At 38.8% G+C, this 22,351-nt stretch overlaps 1 protein-coding gene across 4 annotated transcripts in view; it reads left to right on the top strand.

The window, feature by feature from the left end:
* Window positions 1-22,351, top strand: part of TENM1 (teneurin transmembrane protein 1) — a 299,751-nt gene that overhangs the window by 135,203 nt on the left and 142,197 nt on the right. For 3 of the 4 annotated variants that reach the window (XM_021406358.1, XM_021406359.1, XM_021406361.1), the window contains one exon: window positions 14,065-14,305. In XM_021406358.1, coding sequence (XP_021262033.1) covers window positions 14,065-14,305 — 241 coding nt within the window. Of the gene's footprint in view, window positions 1-14,064; window positions 14,306-22,351 lie in introns of those variants that run through there. The other variant, XM_021406362.1, reaches the window with a different exon arrangement.

Raw genomic sequence — 22,351 nt, forward strand, 5'->3', positions numbered from 1 at the left:
TCCAAGTGCCATTTTAAGTATCGACACCTAGCTCACTCCAAGATCTGCAGATCGAGTATTGCATCTCTTGTTTTTGCATCATTGGTGGTACAAGTCTGAAAGGTAGATCTGTTCTTCAGCTGTAAGAAGGGATCACCTTGGACTTTTTTTTTAATCATCTGGCTGAGTAAATGACATACATTTCTTGTTTTCTCCAAACATCTTCTGACTAGAGCAGGCTCAGATAGGGGAAAAAAAAGCACCAAAGGCAAGAATTTGGTTAGGGTTCTCTGGCTGGTACGAGAAGAAAGCAGTGACTGCAGTTTTGCTCTGCGGTGGTATGTTAAGGTCTATGAAATGAAATCCTTTCAGGTGATAAAAAGTTAGGCTTGTAAATAACCTGAGCAAATATCTGTCTAAATTTTATTTTCCTTTGGAATTTGTATTCTCTAGAGTGTTTTTGGGTTTTTTTTTGTATTCATAAAACCTACATATACAACATACATATAAAACTGCTTCCTCTTTATACCTATCTTTATATGTGTTTTAAACTTGGATAAACTTTGGTATGTGTGTATATTGCCTGCTTACTCTGTGTGAATGAATAATTGTCTATATAAATTTTTATATGTAAAACATTCACAATTTCCTGGATTAAATATTGTGTAAAAAAAAAAAAGAAGAAGAAGAAGAAAAAAACCAATTTCCTTTTATCAGTTTTAAATTTGTCTCCTGACAGTTTCATTTAGTGATCCACTGTGCTTTTATTGTGAGAGTAAATAACTGCTTACCTATTGAGTTCTAATTGTCTTATTTCTCTATCATTTATGTCTTGCTTGTCTTTAAACTACACAGTCTGTTTAACGTCTCCTGACATAGTGGGTTTTCCACACCATTTTTCTAGTCACCTGTCTGTAAATCCCTTCTATTTTTACCAGAGTGTTCTAAAAAAAAAAAAAGTGGCAAGAATAGAAGAACATATTCCACCTCATGTGTAAGTAATGATTTAGCATTATTTGCCTTTTTCTGTCCAACTCGCTTTATTTTTCATACTGTTACGTTCTATTAGTAAAGCTCTACACAGCAAAAAGGTTTTCACTGAGCTGCTCACCGGCGTAACACAGGAACACAGCTCCATTTTCTGAGCACTGGGAGTTAGTGTAGACCTCAGCAAGCAGTTGGAAGTATGTTGCATTTGTCAGCGTAAGTTTTCATCTACTGATTCACATGCCTTTGCTGACCCTCTTATATGTACAGATTTAAATAAGTTTGTGCCGACCTGTATTGCACTGATTCAGTGATCCTCCCTTTCTAAATCACAAATGCGGGAGCCTCTTCCCCTGGAATAGAATTGTCATTGCTCCACAGCTGGAGTTCTGAAGTGGCAAATTTTCTGTTTCTAAATATATACTAAAAAAAAAAAAAAAAGGACATGCCTTTTCAGGGTTGAAGCGCTAGCTTCTCTGGTTGCATCTAGCAAACCGAGGTGGAATAGCATAATTGAAATCAATGGAGGTAATCCCATATCATGCTGTTGTAACTGGGAAAAGAGATGGGTCCTCAATTTACCCCTAAATCTTTCAAATAAAGCCATCTGCTCAGAAGTTTGGTCAGAACAGGTTTTAAGCCATCATCCTGGCAATAAAAGGAAAATGAATGATTCTGCTAGGAATACAGCTTTTTGTACATAAAAATGAAGCAACCTTGAAAGTCTATTGACTTTCCAGTAGGTTAATATTTTCTACCAGGTGACTATAGCCCATAAAAGTCAAGCCTGAAAACAGATGAACACAAGTTCTTCTAAGGTGGTATGAATTGCTGAAATTTGCCTGAATACTTACCCAATGCATAACACAATAAAGTCTGGTATTTGAACTCTGGGGTCTAAGTTTAATGGGAATCAATACATGTACCAGCTCAGTTTATAGAGACATTGTTTCCCAGGCACCCCATCCCAGATTTTATAGCGCGGATGTGCTTATTAGAGAGATAGTGAAAACCCTTTGAAAATTTATTCTTTTCTCGGTGAATTTTTCCCTGAGCTTTCTAGGTGTCAAAATGCGCGAAATACGAAAGCTCAAGAGTTGAAATGCCTACGGGAAGTTACTGCCTGCTTCAGATGGCCAAAGAAACATGAGGTGTGGAGCTCTCCAGAAAGCCCCCGGCTTCTGAGCTCCACTGGAGCCGGGTGAGGAGGGAGGCACTTGCCAGCTCTGCAGGGCTGGCTCTGCTCTGGGGTCACTGCTCTTCGCGTCACTCCCAGCGACATTTCACACTTTCATAGAGTTGTCTTTGCGAAACCGCTGTTGGTTGTAACAGCTAGAACTTCTGAAGTACGTAGGAGTTGGGCGTAGGATTAGAACCGAGTGAAGAATCATTGTTTTCTTGCAAGAATTGGGATTACTGCAGTTTGCGTGCCCATTTTCTGATTGTAAGTGCTGCAAGTTTCAGCGGAGGCATGATTATCATTGTATCTGAGAACTGTTATTCTAAAAGAAGCCTGGCCTGGTCTGGGAAGCAAATAAAAATAGCTACTAACAAACACTGAATAATTTTGAGTCAATTTTAAGAACGGTAAGCAAAGACTCATTGCGGGGAGCTCTCCAACTTTGCACTACTGACAGGGCAATTTCTTCTGCAGCCCTGAATTTGGATGCGATGCAGAGAACTTTTTCCTCTAACACCAACTTCTGCACTGTTAGACCCCAAAACATTAATTATTTTTTAATAAGTAGCAAGTGTCTTGAAAAATCTTTGAGCCTTTATTAAAGATGTGTTCCTGTTTGGTATTCCACTTTGTTTAGGTTTCAGTTATTTAATTACAGGTCTTGATATGAAACTAATCATGCATGCATCCATACGAAGCTGGCATACTGACAGGATAAAAATCATTAAACAGTCATTACTATAAACTGACGTCGGCCTGTAATTTTTGCAGCTAACGGGGGAGTTGATGCTTGGTGAACAATCCAATTAAAACTGGCAACAAAAGACTTAAAATGTCAGCCAAATTGCTTTTTAATAGTCAATGCAGCCGTCACAAAACATAAACATTAAAGTCCCCGTAGTAGCATAAAGCTTCATGCTGAAACAATTCTAGAAAATGAATAATAATTACTGCATCCTGAGAATTCTCTTAATAGATGTGCACTCATTAAAATACTTTGTTGGTTAGATTCTTATGAAAAAGTATGTTACCCTTGATACTTCTTTATGCTTTTGTTTTGAAGGTTTTATTCGATATTTTATAGATGTAATTTCTAATAATATTCAAAAACGCGTGTCTTAGTTACAAAGAGTTTAAATAACTGCCTATAGATAAGCTTTGAATGAAAAGCAGCTTAGAAATGCATCGAGGTTAACTGAGGAAATGATCACGGAGAACTTTTATAACCTATTAGCGCCATAAATGATGTCATCTTTATGAATTTCAAATTGCACCGGGTTTCCTTTGGAGGTTGAGCAGGAACGGCAGAAGCTTGTCAAAGCCCATTTCCTAATGCTGGCTGCCTCAATGAGTCGGTGCCCAAGTGACCTGAGGGGTACCTGGTGGATGCTCAGCTCCTGTCTTCAGAGGAGTGGAAGAGCACAGGGTGCAGCTAAAAGTCCTGAGCCCTTGTGAAGAAGTAGGGCAGAGCTGCAGCTTCAGCGGAGCGGAGTCAGCACGTTGGTGTGTCTGAAAAGCCACATGCTTGCTTGCAAAAACCCCTAAGTAAGCATTCGAGAGGCTGACTGGGTTTGCGCCTGGGCTGTTACGTTCATTTTCAGGCTGTTTGTGCGTTGTTATTTGGTCTTTCCGTACAGGAGTTTTTCTTTTCTTTGTAAAAATAATCGATTTGTTGTTTACCATCACTTACACATGTACCGTTGTCTTTCCTCCAAGCGAGCGTAGTGCTATAGGAGAAGTGTCAGCGTTCCGAAACAAAATGTTGGCAAGCATCAGCGGCAGGGATAGGTCTTTTTGTGGAAGTATTTCTTTCATTTGTGGATTGAACTGTGGGGGACAGGAGCTTGCTGCCTCTAGGGATAAAAGGCCGAAGCAGTCAGTCTGCTCATTCTACACTGAAGCATATACTTCAGCTAGTGTAGTGTAATTTAGATTCCATATAACATCACTGGGTGAGTGACAAACACCTTTCTGTTAGGCTCTCTGGCAGTGGCATGCAACCTCCTTCTTAAATGAGACATTGTTAATTCTTCGTCAGCCAGAATTTCTGTGTTCCTTGGATTTAAAAAAAAAATACTTTTTTCCTCTCATTTAGAACAATAATTCTGTATTTAAATGAGAATTATAAGGGAATTTAAAATCATTCCTTTTTTTTTCTCTTCAGAAATAAAACTTCAAAGGGGCATATATGCATAGGTCGCTCCAAAACTAATGCCTCCTATTTATTTCCATGGCCATAATGCTAACTTCCACGCCTGGTGTTGTGGGCCAACATAATGAAATAGGAGGCACTAGTTTCAGAATAGCCTTTGTATATTTTAAGTCTATAATTTGTCTTAACTCTCCTTTAAGAAATCTGTCAGCTGAAGGTTGGCAGATGTTATATGTGAAGCAGGATAGAAGTGAAGCTGAAGGAAATGGTCTGGTGTGCTACGAGCTCTCTGCTCTGACCAACAGGGAGCTAGTGAGATTGTTGAAAGAAGGATCTCCTACTGTAGTTTATGTATTAGTTGCAAATTATTTTATAGATCAGATTGCTGAGAGGATAGGATAGGAGGAGTCACAACTATTTGCATTTAAAAAAACCAACAACTCGTATTTCCTGACCTGTAATAAGCACACATACTTGCTGCTTGCAAATTCATCAACTATGTCTAAAACTAACCTCTACTAAGTCGAAGTCTCTTCTTACATTTGGGAAGAGTAATGGTTCGTATCTCTAATTTATCTGAATGCATGTGTATGTAAATATATTCAGGTAGACGCAGATAAAAACATTTCTTTATAAAAACATTACTAAATTAATATTCTTTGTATGAATTTGAGATAGATGCATACATTGGCATATAAAGCCATAGTTAAATTCAGCACATTTCCACATTACAGGCACATTTCACAGCTATTTCCTCTCCTCCACAGGTTACTATATAACCACAGATAAATATTTTTTAATACTCCCTCTAGTCATATAACAGTCACTGGAAATATTTGTAAAGATGTTCTTATCAAGTGATTTGATGTCAGCGTGAAATCTATAATAAAAGCATATGGGGTACTGTTTTATTGGATAAAACAGACACCTTCATTTTCTTATGTAAGCTATAAACATGTTTTTCGGAATATTATGAATGTAGGAACTGGTCTGTATCTCTCCCAGTGCTCTCTTATTTGTGTCTTTCTAAAAGGATTGTCTTTAAAATGAAATAAGTGCATGAGGTTAGAAGCACAATTACTGAATGAGCCAGGAAAGCTTCCAGCTCTTTTGTTTGTACATGTTGTTAATGATACAAATGGACAGTTAGTTTCATTTATGCACTGCAAAATAATGTCAGGGGCTGTGCTGGGTGTGTGGGTTTGATACCGTGATCTGGAACACAAAGCCTTTACATACACAGGTGGAAGAAGCTGGAGCTGAGATTTGTGCTTGAATCCAGAGTGTTCCGGCACTTACACCCAGAAGGAAGCTTAGAGCAAGGCTGAGTGCTGCCAACCAAGTGCTGGCTTGATGAGATCGCAGAGGCAGGGGGATCCCTGGCACCTCACCCCAGCCAGCTGAGCAGCGTGCAGGGCAGGCGGTGCTACTGGGCTGGTTGTGTCCCGATGTAAGCCGCACATTTAAATAGGACTTACCATCCTCTCACATTTCTGTAGAGCCTCAGGATGTTTTATGTTTACCAAACTGCACTCTCTCGTGGTGAGGCTGGAAGCGGGGCTGTGTCTCTCAGGAAGCTGTTGTGGCAGTCAAATGGATGAGTTTCCTCCTTGTTCCACCCCTGTGCAGTGAGCTCAAACAGTGCAGAGATTGTTACGCATTTGGGCCTGTAACATGGCTGGAACTCAGCGGGCCTGCTTCCTGAAAATGCTTCAAAATAGCAGGAACACATATAGGGCAGGTAAGAGGCAGGTGGGCAAGGTTACCATCTGTCATAGAGAGGCTGTTAACGAAGTGGTTTAATGTATCCGTGTTCCACTGAACCACTGGGCTAAATACATTGTGTATTCAGTATGATTTATAGTTCTTAATTCCATTATCCATAGATTCCTTTTTAAAAGCCCTCACAGCTAATGAATTTAATGACACAAAGGCCAAAACTTGAATATATATCACTCCTCCGAAAGCCATCAATAACTGGGGAACCATTAATTTTTACAGCCATGGCTGCTTGCAACCTATTTTACCAATCATAAACTGCTCTTTAATGAAAATCTGTTCACCTCTGAGGTCATCAAAATTTGCTGCCAGGCTACCTGTAATTGTCGGGCTTTTGTAAAGCTGGGCTTACTGTGTAAGCCATAATCTCCCTCGCTTTGTTCCGAGTTTTAGAATAGTGATTGTAATGTCCCCAGTGATCTGCTACCAATAGAAGTTACAACTTGTGATATTGACTGAACCCCTCACTTTTAAGTAAGGGCAGGAATTATGCATTCTCTTGAAATACAGCCTTTAAGCTGGCTGGGAGCTGTCAGTCACCATCTCTATGAATGCTGTGTGATATGAATTGTAGCAGCAGCTGCTTGATCTGCCAAACTAACCACTGGAAGCCCTAGCTAGTTGGTGAGGTTGTTCTCTTGGTCTCCGTTGTAGCTGGAGTGCTGTGCTCCTTCTCCCTCCCTCCGTGCTTTTTCCTTGACCTCTGTGACTCGGACACCAACAGGCCTATCATGTCTGAACGCACTGTAGTGTTTTATGAGGAGATGTGAGAGATGCTGATAGGTCCACTTTAGTGTGCTCTTTACCACCTGCAACAAAGGACATGAAGGGACTGAGTAAGATTGTTTCATTTCTAAGTTGTCATATTAATTGACGTATACGTGAGCATTTCACATAAATGTGATGTTTTTCATATAAATATTATTCGTACAGGATACTGGCGCTTACAGACATATGAAGAAATACCATGGAGTAAAGCTATAATTCAGGCAATTCAGCAGAATAAAAGCACCTCAGGAGCTGTGGCTCTTTGCTCCCTTCTGGCAATGTCTATTTTTTATGAACACCCATCTGCGTGATTATATTGTCAGGTGCTTCTGCATGAAAACATTTAGAACTTGCACATTCTCCACAACACAAAGCATTGAAACCTGAAGCTCATTGCTGGTTACAAACTACAGCACAGAGATGGCATCTTACAGTGCAGTGTTTATGTCTGAAATTATTCTACTTCAACAGTCAGACTCCCAAGTTAAAACACTGAGTGATGGAGTTAATTAAGGAGGAGTAGTGCTGTTGGAGCTCTAATGGTCTACAGATATAAGTGCCTCTAAGTGAGGCAAAGTTTGTCAGGAAAGGTAATGTATTTTATTGCACTGGCTGATATAGCTGGAAAAAAAAAATAGATGGCTTTGGGCCCACAAGCACTTCTTTTTGGGTTTGAGTATATTAACACTTGTATCATCAGGAAGATAAGAAAAACACTTCCCCACACACACCTAAAAAAAAAAAAAAGAGTCTTATCAGTCTTATTACAAGAATTTTACAAAGTAAAAATTGACAAGCTAGGCATACGGTGGGCAAAAGAGACAAATGCCAGAATCTTTGGAATCTTGAAAGGGAGAATATTATTAAATTCATCCTATCAGCAAAGTTAGAAAGGGCTGCCGTGTGACAGCTCCCTAGTGATAAATCACTGCCTTCCCTTCTCTAATGAGTTCAAACCTCCATTCTTTGGCATGAAAATTTCTCCCACATCTTTCTTAAGCTGTGTGAAGAAACAGTTTGTTTACAGACGCAATTCTGAAGTAGCTGTTTCTTATTTTCCAAAATGCGGCAAGGTCTCCGGTATTTTTTTTTCTGCTTTCATCATGCTACTAATTGTTGTCTTACCATAGAGCCCAGCAGCAGCATCGTGACAACAGCAATGGCCCAAATACAAAACTCCTGCTAGTGAAAATTCCTCATGCTCTCTATAGCTAGAAGTTTTCATAGAATCACAGAATGGTTCAGGTTGGAAAGGACCTCAAGGATCATCAGGTTCCATTCCCCTGCCACAGGCAGGGTTTCCAGACTCTAGATCAGGTAGCAGATAATGTTGTAAGGCATTGATATTTGATATCAATATTATATGCAGATAAAATCACTTATATTGTTTGGCTGGCAAAGATTTCCTACTAGACCTTAAGTAATCCAGCATTTGTTTATTTGAAATAGACCAAAAATGTGAATTAAAATAACGTTTTATATTAATCTTCCTAAATAAATATGGGCTTCAGAAGGAATTTTAGTTGAATATAGCACTGTTTCACAAGAGAGTATACTAAGCAAAGTTACAGAAACAGAAAATACTGACTTCTGTAAAAGCACAATAGATAAAGACTTGCTGGCAGTGCTCCCAAATTTCCTTTTCACTTTGGTGTTTGAAACTGGATCTTTATATTCTCAAAAATGTTGCTGGAATGAAGTTCTTTACAAGTGTTTACAAAATGTAGTCACTTTGGTCTTACAGTACAGGTTTTTATTGTTGTAAAAATAGAAAAAGATGTTCTGCACAAAGTTCATATGAAGCCCTTACCTTCCTTGTGGCCCTATATAAAGAGGTTGAGCAGAGGCTGCATGTCGTTCAGCGCAGATATTACTTGCTTTTGTGAACGGGTTGAATGGCCGTATTTCCTTTCTCAATATGGCTAAACTTGACAATGCTGAAGAAAAGCAGAAGAAGCAAGTTGGCATTGGGAAATGGTTAATATCCTTATTTCACCATTTTTTTCTGTTTAAGTGATCTAGGAATTACAAGATAGAAACTGTTAATGCGTGTTGTATAACTGTAAGTCATTCAAGTGAATTGAACTAATGTGGTACAAGGAATAGAAAGGAAACATTTAATGGGATCTATATGAACATATTGGACTGTGTTTAAGTGGAACAAATTCGTCTTGTATCGTTACATCATCATAATACAAATCCGGCTGTATTTTGTGTTCATCGAGGCTGTTCAAAATACATCACCTGAGACCTCTGTTCATTTTTCCCTGGAAGTGAAGCCCTGTATTTTCTGTACAGCCCCTAAGTAATGATACAGTGGGTTCATTCTACAATTAGAGTGGCAGTGTGGTATGAAATTCTAGTCTTGGCTATTTCAGGTTACATCCACACTGATTAATAATGGGCTCAGAACCCCCCAGTTATGTGCATTGCTTAGTTGTTTTCTCCTTCTATCAGCATGTCTGGATGTCCTGCGGCAGGGAGGTCTCTGGAGGTCTCTTAGTCTCTCTTGCTTAGTTTGTGAACTTTGAGTCCGTGTGACCTTTAATTTGTAAGCTTTCATTGCATTATAATCTTTATGTTGCATACGACCATATGGTTTGTAGAATTCTTTAGAGATGTTTGATAATTTATGTTCTGGAGGATTTACTGAGTAGAAGATGGAGCGGAAAAATTGAAAATACATAGAGCACAACTATAATGTAAGGGCAAATTGGTGTTAAAGATACTTTCACAATTTAGTGCTCTGACAAAGTATTAGAAGCAAAGCGTTTTGCAAGTTGGGTAAGCCACCTAAACACCAAGCTGTGTCCGAAGGAGCAAGTGCAAAGGAGATTATCAAAATACAGCACAAACCTATGCATCAACAGAGCAATCTCATTCACATTTTTTTTTATATTTACATTTTCTCAAAATATATCACTGGATGAACAAAAGGAATTCAGAGAAATACAACAAATAATGATGGGCTTAGAAAGGTCATTAGGACATTCATGGAAAAAGAATAAGTCTGAAGATGTAGTCTCATAGAATCTCATCTGGAATGGAAGGGAAGGGTGTAAAGACTTGCGCAAGATCAATAAGGGTATTAACACGTAGCTCTCTGCAGTATTAAGGCCTGTATTTAATTCTTATTTTGTCTGCTTAGACCCAGTGCATACGTTTCATTGTAAAACTGAAATTTTTTATTCTTTGCTTTTTAGTTGTAGTCTTAATCATTGAGCTTGTCTTCTCTGCATTAAACGTTTCCCAGTTCTTCAATGCCTATTTATGTAGATCGGACACAAGACTCTGGGCAGGATCCTTCTCTTCTGTCAGATGTGCCTTACTGCATGGCGCAGAGTTACCTATTCCAAGGCTTTGTTTTCATGAATAGGATTATTGTCATTCATCTCTACTTAATAAAAAATTACTGATTGGTTTGCAACTGAGTAGTACTATACCCATAGACTAGAAACCTACGCTAACATCTCTGAGCATATTTAGTTTGTTAAATAATGACTTGCAAGCTAATTTTTACTCAGCTGAGACATGTCTGGTAGAATGAAACATACCAATAAATAATGAATTTAGGAACTGAAAAAATTAAAATATTTCAAAAGCACTACAGGTTAGATGCAAACCTTTTAAGGTTCATTACTTTTTAATATATTCTCTCTGATATACTTCACTTAGTAACAATGCAGGCTGTTGTAGTCTTGTCAGTGAATGATAAAACTGTTCCATTACTCTTTCTTGCTTCATGGATCTGAGAAGTATAGTAAGGTATGCTTCAAAAATGTTAGGAAAACTGTTTCCAAAGTTCTGGCTTGTTTTCAAAAGTAATTTTGTTGGGTAGTAGCTAGTTGATAAAGTTTCTTATTTCATTTTTTGCAAGACTTGAAAGCAATTCTGCTGCATCTTTAAGATAACAGAGGCATTTTATCCTGACCCTTGGGGAAAATGAGTAGATGCTAAGGCTTTTGTTGTCCATTGGTTTGTGCCACAGAACGGCTGGGAAGTTCCAAGTGGATGACCTTTCCTCTTGCTGTAGAGCAGATGCCTACTAGAAAAGAGAGATATGAATTATGGTGTTCCCTGGAGGAAAAAGCAATAGCAGGAGAACTCAGCAGCTGAAAAGGAGCTGTTTAGGTCGGCACTCTGTAACTGCAGGATACTGAGCCTTGTTATTCCACTGCCACAGAGCAGCTTGCGTTCAATATTGATCAAGAGCCATCCAAAGGAATGAGTCAGAACTAAAGTTGAAGAAACATTCAGGACAGAAGCAGAACTCCTATCAGCCTTCAAAGAAAGGAGAGAGAGTAGAAATCCTTGAAATGAGAGTTTTCCTTTTTTGTAGCTAGCATCCATACAGCATTCTCTCCTTTGGAGCAAGTATGTTGAGTTCGGGAGTTGTCTCAGGAGAAAAAAGATGAACAAATTAACACTTATTGAAGAATGAGAGAAAAATCCTTAAAAAGGGGGACTAAAAGAAGTTTAAGTGCAGTTTGTGGAGTGGACGGGCAATGTGTGAGTTAAAGCAAATCCAGTATTCAACAGAGAAGTGCAAAGAGAGCAGAATGTCATATTTATGCCTTCAGGAAACATTGCAGTTCTAGATATACCTTTGGAAATGAGAGAACTGTTTACAAAAAAACATGAGAATAAATGTATGTAGTTTCTGAAGAACTTTTTTGACTGTAAAATAGGGAAATGAATAAAAGCTAAATGCAAGTGCAGGTAGAAACAGTACTCCTTCGACAGTCAGTCCATCCATGAGGCCCAAGAGCACCTCTTCTGGCTTGCACACTGCTCAGATGAGAATCTGATCTGTAGGATATCACTGTAAACGGAAACTCTGAGCTGAAATCATATTTTGTGATTACGTTTTTAGACTAAATGAAACCTCTACTATGTCAATAAACACAGAGGAAACAAGCAATGTTATATTTGTATATCATACATAAACTTTGTTGTCTAAAAATGTTAAAATCTGAGCATTATAAGCAACAAAAATAAAGGCAGGCGTTCTCATGGATAGGTAGCATTATGCTGCAATAGGGTAAAAGTTCACAGCTAAGTTAATTTCTGCATTGCTCCCGTGTATTTTGGAAATTTTGTGACTTTAGACAAATTAGTTTGTGTAGTTTCCCTTTTTAGGTATTTAAATGGTTTTGCATGAAATTATTTTACAGAGCCTACTGTTTAGTCAGGGCTCTGAAGAATCGTGAGCGTGCAGATTTAGATATAATGCTGTTTTATATTCCAAGCAACAATTTTTGTGATATAAAAATAAAGTTAATGAGATGTAGACTTAGTTTCAAGCAAAATAAAAATAACTTTGCTAAATTAGGAAGTCTGTAAGAGCTAATTGGAAACTCAGGCCAGATTCTCAGCTTGATGAATTCGCAATGCTTCATTGAAGTGAAGGTCTAATGCAGAAGACCTGTCTTTAAATCACCAAAATACTTCAGAATATGATGTGAGGTTTTCTTTGATGCCAGTATCTACAGGAAGGGGTGACAGGGATGATAATTAAAAAGGAATCCCCCAGGAAATCTGGTGCATTAATTTCTTGTGAGAAATAGCACTGGGAGATGCTACGTACCCTACCGACCAGAAATACTTTATGGTTCACAAAGCAGAACCAGCCTATTGCATGGAACAGACTGAACTAATTGTCAGAAAATTGCAGCTATCGTCAGCATAGGGGCAGTAAAAGGGGAAGAAAGGAACTAAAAGGTGTGTTGCCATACAGATTCCACAGGTTTTTCCCATTTACCTAGAGAAGCAGTCACCTTGGCTGCTCAATTTGTACTGCAGAGCTTTTGAAGTACCTTACAGCATTTAGCTGTGTTTCCTGGCAGTCATTTTCTAACTGACAGAACAGCAGTAAAACCATTAAACTGTTTGTCATGCAAATTATAGTATGTATAGTAATCCTGCAAATCTTCTGTAGACTGGATGCAAGATTGGGAAAGTCATTGATCAAATACTTGAGGATGCTGGACGTCAAACGATATGTCCAACATTTTGGTAGCTTCAATTCTAAAATAGCAGGATACGGGATTTACTGAGATTAATTATTGTATGAAAGTGCCTTAGCAGATTATTTCAGAGCTCCGGACTGTTGACTCCAGTGATTTAATTTACTGAGGCCTCCAGTTTTCTAATATGCTTAGAAATGCTTTTCTGGTATATGCAAACTAATATTGCAGTGTAAACCCTAATGCAACTGTAAGAATGCTGCCTTGATAAAAGATCAATGAAATTAAAAGGATTAAGCCTGGGCCAAATCCGTGACAGCTTTGCTTACCATAGCATAGAGAAGCTTATGTGGAGCACTAAACAACCTTGTTTCTCCACTTGGGGTAAATCGTGGCTATCACAGAGGGAAAAAAGTGCTATTTTTCTGCCAGCTACTCCAGGAAGGGAAGGGGCATGCTTTCATCCTTCACCTTGAAGACGAACTATGTCATAATTTAAGGAAAGCACGTGTTGTAAATGGGTGGCAGCAGCAGTTCCTCGCAGGGAATTTTTTCAGGCTCAGGTGGGGCAGGGCCACAGGCGTCCCCACACCACGTCCCCATCATCCATCTTCGCCTGCTCTGTGGCGGGACCCCTGGGCTGCCCTGCCCGCCTGCCTTCAACTTCTGCAGGTACCTGGGTCATTCAGACACTCTGTGAGACGGCCTTCTCCCAGCCGTCATTTCACAAATGCAGCACCAGGGGAGGTGAAATGTGCTGACCTTATTTTACGGGAGGTATTTCTTAGGTGGTAGGAATTATTCAGTTATTTCTCTCTTGATGTGAAGTGCTGGACTAATTCTTACATTGTGTCTATGTCTTTCATTGCTCTTCTTAGATGAAATTTATACCTCATGAAATCAGCTGGTGTCTGCGCAGCGCTTCAATGTCAACTTGATTTATTTATTTCCCCAAAAATCCTGAGACTAATTAAGTAAAAGTTATTATCTTCTTCTTTTTTTCTTTTTTTTCCTTTTGTTGATCTAACCACAGCGCTGAAGAATGTGTCTGTATCTAATACTCCTCATTTCAGTAACGTGTTGTATCTTAAATTATTTCACATTGCGCTAGCAGCTTACAGACACCTGAGTTAGGGTGATCAGTCGCACAATGCTCGCAGTGCTTTAATCCCATTAAATCGTATATCATCCCCATGCTCTCCCAGCGTTTTCCAAGCAGTAAGGCCCTGGGTTTTCTCCCTGTGTTGTTTCAGACATGCCGGGGAGCCCGCACAACCAGTTCACGTTCAGACCTCTCCCGCCACCGCCTCCACCGCCACACGCCTGCACCTGCACCAGGAAACCACCGCCGGCGGCCGACTCCCTCCAGAGGAGATCGATGACGACCCGCAGCCAGCCCAGCCCTGCTGCCCCGACGCCCCCCACCAGCACACAGGATTCCGTGCATCTCCATAACAGCTGGGTCTTGAACAGCAACATACCACTGGAAACCAGGTATGGACCAACCTGCTCTGCACGGCTTATCTGAAATGTTAGAGAAAGTGGGGAGGAGGCCTGGCGCTGACCTGAGAAGATGGGGAGCTGCAAGATTGCTATGCAAAAGCATTTTGATTTGAAGCCTTGCAGTGTAGCTGTGTGAGATCTTTTTCACTTGATTCATCTAGATTGATAGAGCTTGTGAAAGCATGTGTTTTGCAAAGCTGGGGAAGAGACTGATTTTCTTAAGGTGCATACATTATGTGCTTTGGAGGTGTATGCAACGAAGTTTTGTGTTTATATACTTGTATGACCATCTCACATTCTCCCAGGAACATTTTGTAATGAGCAAATAGAGGTTTTGTTTAATTGGCATTCTCTGGCACTTCTGGTTTTGGTCTTCAAGCTTTGGCTTGCTGATGATAAGAAACAGTAGAAAGTAATATCAAAATAATATTTTCACCAAGGTGTATTTAAACATTTTATTGCACATGCACACAAACAGCACCATTTGATAATGCAGAAGTGATACAGGGCCAAGGCATGTATGGAGCATGAGGAGCCTTACCTTTGGGAGCTGGCAGAAAGAGAGTTCAACTTCAGGTTCAGTCACAATTTACATAAGTAATATATTCTGAAAAATAATGGAAAGCCAAAACATTCTGTATCCAGCAAACCTGTGAATCAGTACTCAGCATTCTGCCTGCAGAAGTACATGCACAGCTTCTTCTGGCTTTTAACCATACTTTTTTTGTTCCTGGTAAGTATTAGCTAATTTGCTGGCTTTCAGCACATCTGTGTTTGCTGACTTGATACTGAAAACAAACCCTTGATTTTCTACAATCTTTTTCCACTTCACTGTGAGCAGAGCAGCAAGAAGTTTGGGCTAGGGTTTCCTTTAGGTCTTTTAAAATCGGAGCTGGTGAAACACGGGTCAGTCTCTGACATTCAACAAACCTGATCAAGAGAATATAAGGTAATATGTAAAGAAGTGTTTTCTTGTTTATAGACGTATATCCAGTGTGTATTGCCATCTATCACAGTTATCACTGAGACCTGGATTTTTTTCTTTTACGGAAATAATGTTTTTATTTTGTTACATAATTTAATTTTAGTATCCATCTTTAAACACTTAACTGCTGCTAATCAGAAGTGTCAGTTTAAGTTTTTCTTCACTGAAAGGTTATTAAGTTGGGATTGAGCAATAAACTGATTCATTCTGCAGTGAAACTTTCCTTTTTTGTTCTAAGGATAAATCACAAAAAGAATGAAAGAGATTGGAAGCTTTCTTCCAGAAGGGAACACAAGGAAAATTTTAGTTCAGCTAGTCCCTCATCTCAGTGTGTTTCTTCAAAATAGAACCAGAAAGACAATGTTATTTTTCAAATACTTATATTTGATAATCCTTCTTAACTACATTTATCTGAATTTCAAAATAGAAATTTGTCATTTAAATTTGAGTCAAAAGAGAACATATTTATCTTATAAAACAAGAGTAGTTCAGAAAAAAAGAAGCGATAAAGGACTAATAGTGAAATAGTATACATTGAGGATAATAAAAAATACGAGTTTCAAATATTAATACATCAGTATCATTGAAATTCCATTGCTTTTTAAATGCACTTTTTAAAAAAAACAATATTCAAGAGATGGTTAGGATCAGAGCTTCTGTTTTCATAATCTTTATAAAGATAAATCTCTGCCTCTTGTGATGTAACAAGCTTATCTATCCATACCTTCTGCTATGTAAAAGGCTTTTCCCTAGGCATTCTCTGCCAACTGAGTATCTTTTGGTTTCCTTCAATCAACACTTAAGTAGATCTTAATTAGCCTTTCTGCATCCCTGTTCACTATTTTCTCTTCAGACCTCCTTGCTGGGGAAAGTACTTCGCCATTTTACATCTTCTATTTTTTTCTCCTTTTTTTTTTTTTTTTAACTTTTACAGATTTGATACTTCTCATGAGGCGCGTTTTCTAGTGTGATTTCTAGATACCTACTTACATCTAAAATCTCTATAATTGGATACTGAGGAGAGGGCTGTGCAGTGGACTGGGGATTCAGGCTGGAATCCATACTGCTGGCTACCCTTAGGCAATTCCCTGCCTCTGGGAACTGCCCACATTCCTAACCCCCAGTGCTTGTTTCAGCCGTTCCCTGGACCCCCTGGTAGCTGGCTGCAGCCTGTCCTGAAGGTGACTGAAAGGCTGTTTCATCTGAAAGCAGAATCTTCAAGACTGTTCACCAAGACGTATCTGCAGTTTGTGTGGGCAAGTGATATAGTAGGGGAGCATTGTAATAAAGAACATTTGTGATCACTGCTTCTCAGAAGGCTCAGGACGCAACACAGCTTTAGAGGAAAAGAAAGGCTTGCAGCTTGTTTTCTCCTGTCTTTAGCAGGGAATGGTTCAGCTAGAATTGAAAAAAACATTGGCCTAGTATCTGGATTCTCTTGCCTTCCTCCTCCATTGATGTTTATCTGTCCATTAAAAATAATCCTGTAAAATAAAGGGCAGCATGTCAACAACAGCTGTATTTCCGTGCTAAATCTTTAATAGTACAAAATCTACCTAATATGTGCATACTAATATGCCTAAGTAGATTTTTTTTTCTAATTTGGAACATTTGCAATCAAAAAGAAGATTTAGAGGCAGTAATTTATTCCCTGCTGTAATAACTGGGTGAAAATCAGAATGCACATGTTCAGCTTTCCTATTCAACCGTATCTCCTGTTAATCCATAAACAGCCCATGTGTTTGCATGGTTTAGCTACAGCCACATATTATTAGAGACTTTTCAGACAGAAGAAGATTCCCTAAAACTAATCGTGTGACTGTAAATCCTGTTCACTCTGCGTACTCAGAAATGAGGCAAGTTTATGAGGCTGCTCATAATGTGTCATATTTATGGAAAAGAAAATTCTGTAGTTCTGAAAGTGTTTAACATACTTTGATTGGGCTTGTTCAGCCTAGAAAAGAGAAGGCTGCAGGGAGACCTCGCTGCAGCCTTCCCGTATTTCAAAGGGGATTATAAAAAAGAGTGGAATTAACTGTGTATTCGGGTAGATAGTGACAGGACGAGATGGAATGGTTTTAAGCTCGAGGAGGGAAGGTTTAGGTTGGATGTCAAAGGGAAGTTCTTTGCAGAGATAGTGGTGAGGTGCTGGAACAGGCTGCCCAGAAAGGCTGTGGATGCTCCATCCCTGGAGGTGTTCAAGACCAGGTTGGACGGAGCCCTGGGCATCCTGGTCTAGTACCAGACCTGGAGGTTGGTGGCCCTGCCTGTGGCAGGGGGGTTGGAACTTAATGGTCCTTGGGGTCCCTTCCAACCCAAGCCATTCTATGATTCTGTGATTAGAGATGTATTCTTATGCAGCTGGTCTTTGAAACCTACTTCAGGCTGGAAGAGTCTGTAGTAAAGACATTTACTGTGGTATGTGTTCAAAGAGGCTTTTTGTAGACTAAAACTTGGTTATATTTTTATTAAAAAGGGCTATTCTGAAACAGTTTTTTGGGCTGATCCACAAAACATTCTTGGCAGGACCCAGCTTACTGACCCAACTGTTTACTGAGGAGAAGGCCACTGGCTTGTGCAGGCTCACACCAGACTTTGGCAAAGCCAGGAACCACCCAGAGCTCTGCCACTGCCAAGTTCTCCAATCCTCCTGGTGGATCTGACTCTAAGCAACCCAAGTGAAGGCAGGAGTTAGGAGGGCCTTAAATCTTCCAGGTACAAGTCATAGAGTAGCTGCAGATGAAGAAACTGGAGAAAAGCTGTACTGTAGCTGCAGAAGATACAGCAGCTCACTGTGCCACCTGAGTGTTGTGCAGCCTTCAGCACTGCAATGTGCCTGCAAATGCGCATGCAGCCTCTGCCTATACGCATGCACACACAGTTGGAGAAACAACTTATTCATTATTAAAATGTCTTATGACCGTGCAGTAATTTCATTCTGTCACACAGAAAACTAATTTGTAAGTATTACCAGAAAAAGACTGCAAAGACTTTTCGCACCACATAAAAACACAGGAAACATTGATTCTCTTTTTCAGGATAATGTTATTGGGCTCTTAGATAAATTGATTTCTTCTACTCCCCCAGAATAAGTACTTGCAACCTATTGCCTGTTCCCTTTCTTTCCACTAAAATAATTGTTTTTTTTCAAGTTTCATAGATACTTTGCTCTAATGTTTCAAATCCTATGATTTACATTGTCATTATCTCTGACAGCCCCATCTGAACATAGCTTACTGCTTTTTATGGAATATGTATTAAATCCTGACAATTCAAAGGAGTGTTTTTCATTTTCTCCATGCCCCGTTAGTTGACTCAGTGTTTGTTTCCATAAATCTCTCATTTCTTGCATCTTTTCTTTCTTCTTATTTTTTTTATTTTCAGTTCAGTTAAATTCCAAAACAAGAAGAAAAAAGATAACATCAAGTATGTATTATTAGCTGACATTACTCCTCGTGCTCCCTATATTATGTTACAGTCCCCCCATAGATAAACCATTGGACATGCTTAATTTGAGTAAAGTTTTGCGTTTAAATTACCCAAGCATTAGAATTTCTTTTTCTGTCTACATATCAAAAATTACTTCATTTTGATTTTCTTTCAGTGTGTTCATTTTTAGTCCTGTTTTGTGCGTTAGTATTTTGCATATTTGCTTGTCCTATCCTTTTCTAAATCAAATTTTTTTCTCTTTCCTATAACCCATTTAGCAGTGTTGGCAGTAAGGTTAATGCTGTGCTGAATGGGCTGAAATCTCCCTTCAATGCACTGGCAATGAGCCAAGCACTGTGAAAAAGACAGCTTAATTTAAGCAATCTTATCACCACGGTAATAGCTCCTCTGAAGGGACAGTAAGGTACCAGACCATGAACCTGAGATTCAATTATCATTAATTTATATAAAGCTTTGAAATTCTAGAATAATAGACGAAGTATTTGGGGTTCAGGGCAGTTGTGATTTTGCATTACTGTTCAGCAGTATCTCAGAGCCCTAAAGTTTGATTGTGACTCTGAACGTAAATGTTTTGAGAGTTTTGGAGTTGAAGTTTACTGAGCTCCTCATGTAGATGGTATCATTCTTTTTTATATTACATATTTATGTGAGGTGCATGTTTCAGGCTCTGGGTTTCTGTTTTCATCTTGTTTGTGATGCAGTTTAGAACAGGGGACATCTTAGCAACTATTACTTAGCAGGGGAGACGTTTGGTGCTATGGTTTCCCCCTGTTCTTCTTAAATCAAACTCTTAATTATTCATGCTCTTCAAAAATACCTTGATAGCCTTTCAATCTGCAGAAACCTGTATGTACTCATTTTCTGTTCAGGCTGTAGTACAGCTAAAAGCAGAAATAATTATAGAAAAATGCATAAATGGAAATACACAAACAAGCAGTTCAGAGTGAGCTCTTGAAAATGTATTCTTTCTCCTTGGTCTCTTGTTTGAGTATCCTGTGAGTCCTGCCCCCAGTGAAGAGATATAGAAAGCACTTCTGTGCCTTCTTTGTTTCCCAGTTCAAGTTTTCCATAGCAAACAGAATGGCTTTTATAGCTCCTGAAGCACACAGGTGTTGATGATCATAAACCACCGAGCAGGGAGACAATTAGTATTTGAGCAGTGCAATTCATTAGGAACCTGTTTGTGAATGGAGCCTTCCCCTGGGTTAAATGACCGTACTCATGGTAATTCCAAAAATATAAATGCAGGGAGCTTCATTTCTGATCCTTCCTTCCAGCGGTCGTCTTTGGTATTTGCTATTTTGACATTTCTCTTGCAATTTGTCATTTTCTACTTAATTAAACAATAAATCTAACCTGTAGAGAGTCTGATCGTGTTAAAAACCAACACGTGGCAAGGGGTTTAAATCCAGTGCAACTCCCGTGTGTTTTCACTATGCAGAAGATCTAAAAAAATTTAAGATCTCTGAACTGTAAAAGACGAATTGAAAAGAGTAAATATGACAATGAGCTTAAAATAAAAGCTGTAAATATGACCTTAACTTTAATAATGCATGAATGAAACCATTCTTTATAGAAATAAAAATGTGAACATTTGTCAGCTACAGTGAATTACAGTTCTAATGTCAGCAGCTATGGCACTTGAGGGTCCTTCTTTTGAAAAATTTGGGATCCAGTTGCTTTAGTCAATGAGGCGTTTGCTCATGTACTCTCCTATAATGTTTATTTGGGAAAAGCTATGGTTTAGATTTCCCTAGAACAACCTGATAGTATATGTATGTGTAAGTGGTTTTATGCTGCCTTAATGTAGTAACTTGGGCTGTCATGCTGCATATAGTCTTTGCTCATTATTTTGAATAATGGAATAGTGTATAAAGTAATAAATAAAAGTAAAGATGTGTTGTTATGTTATGGCCACCAATAAGCAAGAGCACCTGTTATCTTTCTATAAAACACAGTATTTTCATTTGCAAAAGCAGAAAGAGACTAGAGTATAAATTTGGAAGGAGAAAAAGAATTACAGGTTAATACAACAGGCCTACACTGATTTGGAGAACAGAGACTGTGTAGCAGAAAGAGTCACAGATCTGCAGAACAGGCTATCATTTTATTTGTAAGAGAAACATATACAAGTGGAATGTTATTGCCCTAAAATGTGTATCTATTCCCTGGCTTGCTACTTCTAGGAAACCTGTTTTGGATAACTAGATAACGTTTTCCATAGGAAATATGAAACACTTCTTATCGAGTAAGAAGTGTTGATAGTATCATTTGTCACTGTAGATTTACACCTTGGCTTCTGACTACAGATATTTGGACATAGACTCAGATGCTAGTAATAAGTTCAGTTGGAATATGCATGAATACTCACAAGAAGTAATTCATGGCAAAGAGAATGGGTGGCTGTCTACATTAGTTACCTCATGTTCATTTCTTTGGTCCAAGTCATACTTTTAACCACAGACTACAAGCAAAAAAAATTACAATATTAATATATTTATCCTTCTCACCTCATGGTTTCAAAGTACTCTGCAAATGTTACATACTTTTCTTTATAGGAAATATGCAAATATGTATTTATAAATCCTGCATTTATATAATTATTGTCCCAGATTTCTGCCAGGGACTTAGAAGTCTCGTCTCATGCGAGACGAGTCTCATCATCGTGTCGTGCTCATTGCAGAGCTAGCTTGCCTACAGCAACAACAGGCAAGTGAGTCAGCACCGTGTCACTTCTGTTGTGCTGTACTGAAGTGCTAAGTAAGGGACACAAGCTGTCTTTACATCTTTTCACATCCAGAGTCACAGGGCGAGGTTTTCAAACACTGGGTAAAATAAACTGCAGTAAATAAAGGGAAGCAACTCTACGTGAATGATTAAAAACCAAGCCCTGCTCAAAGAGGAAATTGTAACAAAGCACTTGTACTCCCAAAGACAAATCAACACTGTCCCATTGGGATTTAAAGGTATTTCAATTACACACATAAAAATAGAATGATAAAATGAGTCAGATAAATACTGCTCATGGCCATTTCCCTCTTCTTTGACCCAGGAACGTTGTTTCTCCTACATTTCTTGTACACAGAAAGATAAAACAGGCACAGCATTGCACCAGATGAAATTATGGGTCAGATTTTATCTATAAGTCGTATACTATAATTCCCATACTGTTTTGCTGGGTTGATTTTAAAGAAGCCAAAATGATTTGTGTATCTTTCTGTGTTAAGTAAATGTGTTGTTTTTATACTGTCTAATTCTCTTAGCGTAGCTGTCTTCTTTGTACATTAAAGTGTTTGCTAAATATGGGAGATAAAGGAATGATTTACAAACACGTCCGTATTCTGATCATCATATAAGTTCAAAACTTTCCCCTTTTCTTCCTCTCCCATTTCTGGCATGGAATAGAATAGATAGATAATGAGTAAAGAGCAAGTTTCTGCTTCTTTCCAGTGCCACAGGAAATACTGTTCTAGAAGAGTCAGGTGGCAACGGGCTTGTATGGTATTTGCCAAAGTAAAAGGGCAGCTGTTTCAGTTCCAAATCCCTTTTAGCTACCAACATCACATACTTTTTCATTTCAGCAAAAATCAGAATTGCTCTTA

Source organism: Numida meleagris, chromosome 8 (assembly GCF_002078875.1).
Source record: "Numida meleagris isolate 19003 breed g44 Domestic line chromosome 8, NumMel1.0, whole genome shotgun sequence".
In the NCBI taxonomy this organism is placed as follows: domain Eukaryota; kingdom Metazoa; phylum Chordata; class Aves; order Galliformes; family Numididae; genus Numida; species Numida meleagris.